This window comes from Penaeus monodon, chromosome 43, assembly GCF_015228065.2.
Source record: "Penaeus monodon isolate SGIC_2016 chromosome 43, NSTDA_Pmon_1, whole genome shotgun sequence".
NCBI classification, from domain to species: Eukaryota; Metazoa; Arthropoda; class Malacostraca; order Decapoda; family Penaeidae; genus Penaeus; species Penaeus monodon.
The window spans coordinates 29496173-29504274 of NC_051428.1; the positions used below are offsets into that span (position 1 = coordinate 29496173).

An 8102-nucleotide genomic window follows, 5' to 3' on the forward strand; every position below is an offset into this window, starting at 1 on the left:
CAACAAAGAACAAGGGATGGGGGGATACCGAAAAGTGTAGGGGGAGTGGGGGGGGGGTATTGAACAGCACTTATTGGTCCTTCATTTTCCATATAAGTGTTTTAAGGATGAATTTTGCCGAAATACTCTTGTGCATTTAAAATTCTGTTTCTTACTTGCCAGTTGCCATTTTTTTCCCCAACAGCTATCACTGTTTTAGTTCTAAATAGGTATGTGTGTTGTGTTACATCTGTGCTTGTATTGGTAATGTAACTTGCAGAGTTAAAGATGCCAGTTTTGGACTCCTTTGGACTTCGTGTCGAATCATGGGTAGAAACTAACAGTACTATGTACTATCATCGTTCTGGTCAAATACATTACACCAGTATGGGATGGTCGTTAGATTTTAGCATGTTGAGCATAATTGGACAATCCATAAATAGCCACTCGCCAATAAATTTAGTCGAACATTGTTAATGTTATCTAAAGCCTCAACCTGTATATGATGAGACATGTAATGGTTTTATTCTCATAGATAATACTATTCTAGAAAACAGGTCAGAATTCCAGACTATCTGACAGACATCTTTGAGACTTGAATAATCTCAATGTATTTTGTGAGCAATGTATGTACGCTTCCTAATTTTACTAGAATTGAAGTATATTTGAACATTAAAACTAATAATTAAGTAGCTGAGTCTAGTACAATAAGAAACTATAGTTGAAGACAAGGTACATTTTGATGAAGTTACTATTTTTTAACAAAGGTACAGCTACATAAATTGCTTGTTTTCCCTTTCTAAAAAAAAATATAGACTGGCAAACTATTTTTACCATCTTTATCTTATTATGGGAAAAAAAAAAAAAACGATCACATTGAGAGCCTACACTTTTATATACAACGATCAGGAAATTAGAAAGTATAGTTTGTAAATATTAAATTTATTTTCAGAGGCGATATGGTTTACAATATTCATTTATAGCACTTCATCTTAAATATAACCCCAGTTTTCCATTTTGCTTATATTACCGCATTAACGATACGAGAAGTTGAACTCCGTCCTGTGCCCAACTCACTAATTAGCACGTGGTCACGAGTCCGTCTGGTCAAAACAGGTCACAGTATTTATGCCACAAAAAATGTACTCATAACAGGGCAGCAATCACTGTAATCTGTAGCAAAGCACAGCAGCAGCAAAAAAGGGACAGCACGGATCAAGCGTCTGCCTAGGAAGGGGATGGTCGTGTCAGGCATGGTCATGGGAGATCACTGCCATGCCTGTAGGTCACACAGTCCAGGGCACAGGCCGGGGCCCGGCTGCCTCGGCATAACAACTAGCAGAGTAGCAAGCACTCAACGGGACACACAGCGACTCGCTGCAGGTTGCAAATGTCACATTTTGCATATTCAAACTCAACAGTGGGTCGATGTCCCTGAATAATGGGAGAGTTCATGAGTTGACAGCAGCCAGCAAGCATATCCTCCAGCCATAGGCACATGCTCGGGTCTGTACATGACTTTTTAAATATTTATATAAATATACAAAATAAATCACAGAATTTGAGCCATAATTTACAAAACATATGAGGAGCCAAGCTGTAAACAAGTAACTGAGCTTCAAGTATCTAAATGCATATATCCTCTATACAATCACTCATTATCTTGGAAGTGAAGGGAATGCAGTTTTCCATTTTACTATTTTATAACACAATAACAATTAATATGCAACTGATGCTCACCCTAGCAAATATTACAAAACATTCTTATAATTCACTATACGCACTTTCACAGAACACTATTAACCATTTGTCCGTGTGCATATGCACTAATTTACAATATAAAAAACACATTAGGGCAGCATGACTAAGTCCGAGTCCACCTCATGCTCCAGCCATCGCTCAGGTCTTGCCTGCAGTGTAGCTCTCTCTCCTTCCGAGAGCGAGACAACAGGGAGACGGTCCGAGCTCCAGCCAGTGGCACCCCATCACTTTAAGGGGAAAAGGGTGGGTGTATATATAGAAGCATCTGCCTCTTCTCCCAGGCTCGACACTTCACTAGATTGTGGCGCAATTATATCTGGCTTTGGCTCCAACTTCACTTCATCTTTGCTCACATTTCCTTATATATCCGTGTCCATCAGTTACAAAAGAACTTGACCTGGTATAGTGGGCAGCTACTGAGGGAAGATAATAGGGTTCATATTTAAAAGGAGCTTAGGTATGAGTTTCTCCTTCTACTTCAGCTTCTTTTAACCATCGCATGAAGCTCTTAACAAGGTTAACACAAACTCCTTTTCCCTCCTGCTCCTCTGGATCCACAGACTTGGCCCACTCATCGAAGGCCTCTTCAGACACGACATCAGAGTCATAAAAGGCATTAAAACACTTTTCTAGAAGACCTGAAATGGAAACATGAACAGATTAGATTTAATCACATACCAAACACTTGGAGAGAGAGAGAAAAAACTATAGAACAAATACTGCTCTTTAAATCCGGCAAGAAAACAACCTTTACAAACCTGGGATTTTTATGCTTACATGATAGCTTGTAACATAAAAACACGTAGTTTAATGTCACGCTGTCCCAAAAATTTGAGCCCACAGCCAACGTTTTTTTTAATTTCTCCTCAAAGTCTTCAGTAACACGGATTGAGGAACCATCATTGGAAGCTGGGAGGTGAAGATGGGGGGGGGGGGGGAAAACACTTAAATTTTCTTTTTACACAGACTTAACACAACTCAAACAGACCCAATGACAAGTAATTTCCAAAACATGATTCCAAAAACTTCTCAGGTCTCAGGACTAAAATCACACCCCACAATATTCTCTTTTTGAACTGCACCCAAATGCCACTTACTCATAGCTTGACTTTCCACTAAGGCGGTCACCAAGGCACGTATGAATTTGTGCCCTTTAAAATCCTTTTTTATATTTTCCCGAAAAGGAAAAAATTACTTTAATATATAAAAAGGGTAAAAAACTTTATTTCACTAATAGATGAAGCAATGAAAGAAAATTAGGGGTGAAAAGTTTTTAAAAATCACGGCCTGTACTTGTTTTTGTGGGGTGTGTGTGTTGGACATTTTCATTGCGTCTGCACGTGTGTTTAAAATGTGTCGTGCGTTTCCCGCGTGCGTTTACGTGTGTGCGTGCGTGCGCACGCGTGTACGTTTACGTGTGCGCGTGCGTGCGTGCGCACGCGTGTACGTTTACGTGTGCGCGTGCGTGCGTACGTTTACGTGTACGTGCGTGCGTGCGCACGCGTGTACGTTTACGTGTGTACGTGTGTGCGTGCGTGCGCACGCGTGTACGTTTACGTGTGTGCGTGCGTGCGTGCGTGCGCACGCGTGTACGTTTACGTGTGTGCGCGTGCGTGCGCACGCGTGTACGTTTAGGTGTGCGCGCGTGCGTGCGCACGCGTGTACGTTTAGGTGTACGCGTGTTCGTTTACAGTACGTTTAGGTGTGCGCGCGCGCAAGTACATTTACGTGTACGGGTGTTTGATTACGTGTGCGCGCGCACACGTGTACGTTTAAGTGTATGTGTGTACTTGTGTATGCACACGTGTACGTTTAAGTGTATGTGTGTACTTGTGTATACACACATGCACAAACACTTTCAACATCTGGGTTTTTACATCTAGTAATGCCCACACCAAGGCATACCCTTCGTGACTTACATCTCCATAAAATTTTTTCATTAGTTGCTTCTTAAACAACCTAATAAACTCGCCCAAAATTTGAGGGTTTACCACCTTTATTTCCAGATTGCTAGGCAATGTGAATCCCCACTGCAAAGGGGGAAGAAAATTAACCATATGCTGCATGAAGTATCTTCTTGGGAAAAAAAAAAACAAAATCATAAAAAAAAAATTATAATTTATAATTATTAAATACATACATACAATACAAAAACATATATATAAAATAAACATAATAAATCCCCCCAAAAATATATACATACATACATTAATAAACAAATAATATATACATATAATAATATATCAATAATATAATATACAAAAATATAACATATATATATATATACTAAATAATATACATAATATTTTATCCTCATAATATATATAATTAAAATACATATAAAATAAATACATCATAATATAATAAACAACATATATTATATAATAGACATATCATATTCAATTATACATATTATATAAATATATACAACAGTATATATATACGTCATATAATATATCGAATTATACATACATATATATATGATACATACATATATATATATAATATATTATATATATATATTATATATGTATACAATATATTATATATATATGTATACATATATATTATATATATATATATATATATGCTATAATATATAATATATATAATATATATATATATATATATATGATATATATATATTATATATATAATATATATATTATATAATATATATATATATATATATATATATATATATATATATATATTTATATATAAATATATGTGTATATATATATATATATATGTATATTATATATATCATATAATATATATATATATATATATATATATATATATACACACATATATATATATACACACATATATATATATACACACATATATATATAATATATACACTTATATATACATATATACACTTATATACACATATATACACTTATATACACATAAATATATACATACACACACATACATACATACATATTAAATATTCCTCCACCCCACCCACTACATTCCTTCCACAGTACAAATTGCCATCACATGAGGAACAAGGTACTTACACGCTTGGCAAGGAACTCCTCAACATTGGCACCAGGAGGAACTATACTAGACCAACTTAGTCCTGATGAATTCCAGAGATCGGCTACTTTATTGGGACTCTGAAAACACAAGATTGGTTATTTTCTTAATACCAACATAATCATGTAAAATGTGTGCGAATTTAGTATTTACATTTATAGCAACACCTATTTTCAATTTTAAACCAATGTTGATGGGGATGGCATGTTAATAAATGCCCCACACACACACAGTTTAGTTTATAAGTTATCTTTACATGTAGATGGTTAAAGTGATGGACATTAATACCTATCTCGTCTGTTTACAATATCCCTTGATTTCGGTAAATCTTCTCTTTAACCTTATACTGCTATCAGTACATCAGCACCATACCTTAGTTTTACTATTATAGACAGTATGATTTTAACAGCATTAGTTAATGAAAAGGGGAAAAATTCAATGAAAAGGGGAAATCAGGGAGGTCACTAGGTCTAATTGCATCCTTGGTGGCTTAGTACTTGTGGAACATATATTTATATGTAAACATTTCACAAAAATTACAGTGAACTCTAGTTTTCTGACAGCATTGGATTAATAATGTCAAACACATGTTAATCTTTTCCTGGTTATTTAAATAATGAATACAATACTTACAATAATCTTAGCAGCCTTGGCTAATATACTGGCAAAGACATCAGCACTCTTATTTTCAGCATATCTTGATAAATCCCAGAGTCGTTGAAGCGAAACTGCATTGTCATTCAGGCAAGGAGCTGTTGGCGGAAGAAAAGTGTGTTAAAAAGGTTTGATTTTGACAATTTCTTTCTGATAGAAAACAGTTGCTAACTATTGCATCATACTCTGATGACTGGTACTTACCAAATATTTCACCAAAGTAATCACACACTTGAGGAATATCAATTGCAAAATCTTCTGTCATTGGCAGAGTTTCTTGGCCACTGAAAGGTGGGGGAGGGGAAAAAAAAAAAAAAATTAATTTGAACATATTCTTTGACAAATATGAATATAAATATCAGGTTATCAAAATAATCTCAGTCAACTTTATCCAATAAATAGACAACCTATGATACTTCAGTACTAATTAGGGAACTTACCCTTCTAGGAACTGATCAACTGAGAGGAGTTTTTCAACAATGAGGTCATGATAAAACTGTCCAACCATCCTCCTCTTTGTTGAATCACGGTCTAGCACCCAATCTAGTGTTACCTGCACAAAGTACTTGATGGTGCTGGTGGAGAACTTCTCTTTGACACACAACTTGGCCTCCTGTAAGAGTATCATGGAATTATTAGAAGGCATTTTAATCAAAATGAATATGACACCTGTGTCCTTCATAACATGCACAACTCTTGCCAACAACAAAAAAAGTTGGCAAGAAAATTTAGAAAAGAGTTTAAGTAGCATACACATACCTCAGGATCATTATTGTGGGTGAATTCCTCAATGATTGCAATGGCAAACTTTTCAGCTGTTGCTGAATTAATATTTGGAGAACCCTTAAGAGATTCACCAGTTTCCCTAGGCACTGAGTTATCCCTTGATTCTGGACGACTAGTAGATTTGCTTCGGTCTGGAAAAAAAGGTATATTTTTAGGTAAGAGAGGAAAGGGGGAAAAAGAAAATACTTATAAGAATTGTTACTAAATAGAGACACACTTACCAGGGCCAACAAACTTCTTGACTGCAGACAAGGCACTTTCCTTGTCATTGGAAGGAGGCGGCATACTCTTACTGCTAAAGACACCTTGCCTTGGTGGCCCTCCTCCAGGAGCCAGTCTGTTTCCACTGGAATGAGACATTCAATAGCATTTAATAAAAGCAGATCACAAAAGGATGACAAAATCATTGAGCTGATGTCAGCTATCGCAAAATGTTCAAGTTTTATCTATCTACTACAAATTACAAACAAAAATACACAAGGTTTACCCCATTGATGAAGGAACTCTTCTATTATCATTAAGTAGAGAGTTGTTTCCCATACTATCTCCCAGCACATTAAACCTATTACTTTCTTGCTTTGTTTCATCGTGGTCCTTCAAGCCACCCCCTGAGCTGCCACGTGCCCAATTGCTGAATCCTGTACCTCTCAACGTTACTTCCTTGCCCTCGCTTGCTCCCGGCTGTAATACACATTTACAGATTAGCAAAAATAGCAATGCGATCTTAAATATTTGTTAGCACATTCGTATGTCCAAACACAAAATGTCCAAAGACTGACAAATCTTACCCTATTAATAAAAGTATTTTTGAGGCGTGAAGAGTCAAACGATGCCCTATTCTTGGTGGATGCAACTGTATTCCATCCATCCTCAGACATAGGAGGACCACGGTTATCACGGCTCCTCTTACGGTCACGGTCATCTCTCCTATCATCTCTTCGGTTTGGAGTTGAAGCAAGGGCAATCTGCTGCTCAATCTCCTCTCTCTTTGCTTCCTGCAAGTGCAATCCCAAAAGCATTAAACACTCCATATCATGCATCACCTTCTAAATCTACACTAAAACAAAAAATTAAAAAAGGAAATAAAGCATAATGAAGTTCATCTACAAGTTAAAAACAAAAGTCAGCACACTCACCTCATGGACCTGAGCCTTGGTTTTGGGCTTGTTGTCTTCTCTTCTTGGAACCCACTTGTTTCGCCTCAAGTCAATCACATCCATCATTAGGAACCTAACACGGCTATTGGTTAAGCGGTCATTCACTATTTTCTCCATCTGTCCAAAATGTTTATCTAGTTCTTGCTGTTGGGGGAGAGGACAAAAAAAAATTAATGATCCTCACTGCACAAAGTACCTGGAGTATTATTTTACATAACACAAACTTCAACATGGCATTCAACTGCCCACTTACCATTGCCTTTGGTTGCTGGTTGCACTGTGTTTCCAAGAGCTTGCCAATTGTAGTAGAAGTTTAATAGGCACTCAAGGGACTCTTCATCTCTCTTTCAAGAGTGTACCGATAATGCGCATCATAATCGGTGATGTCAACATGCGTAGCTTATAGAGCTCTCCAATAAACCTAATGTTGCCTACAGACCTTTTCTTAATTGGTCTCATCATAATCTAACTTCATTAACAATTCTTGTTTCTTCTCAGCCTGTAAAGGGAGTAGTTTCAATATATATATATATATATATATATATATATATATATATATATATATATATCATATATATATATATATATATATATATATATATAATATATAAATAATAATAATAAAAAATTATCAACTATAACAGAATATATCTCATTAATAAGTAATTATACTGAGAGATTTCACTTCCTTCAATTTTGAAGATGCAAAAAAAT

At 35.9% G+C, this 8102-nt stretch overlaps 3 protein-coding genes across 3 annotated transcripts in view; 1 reads left to right on the plus strand and 2 right to left on the minus strand.

Moving 5' to 3' along the window:
- Positions 1–8102, plus strand: part of LOC119568106 — a 17695-nt gene that overhangs the window by 2044 nt on the left and 7549 nt on the right. The window lies entirely within an intron of this gene.
- The window catches only part of LOC119568349 (eukaryotic translation initiation factor 4 gamma 1-like), a gene marked incomplete at its 5' end in the record, with an annotated part of 24435 nt that continues 17238 nt past the window's right edge, over positions 906–8102 (minus strand). Inside the window, one exon of the mRNA XM_037916804.1 lies at positions 906–2378. Within this exon, the coding sequence (XP_037772732.1) occupies positions 2194–2378 (185 nt within the window). The remainder of the gene's footprint in view (positions 2379–8102) is intronic.
- On the minus strand, positions 4734–7745 carry LOC119568105 (eukaryotic translation initiation factor 4 gamma 1-like). Its single transcript, XM_037916502.1, has 10 exons — positions 7642–7745; positions 7368–7532; positions 7020–7226; positions 6719–6912; positions 6453–6577; positions 6205–6362; positions 5886–6058; positions 5650–5729; positions 5425–5543; positions 4734–4871 (listed from the first exon to the last, which is right to left on the minus strand). Exons 1-10 carry the CDS (start codon positions 7642–7644, stop codon positions 4749–4751), a joined length of 1347 nt encoding a protein of 448 aa, XP_037772430.1. The 5' UTR covers positions 7645–7745; the 3' UTR covers positions 4734–4748.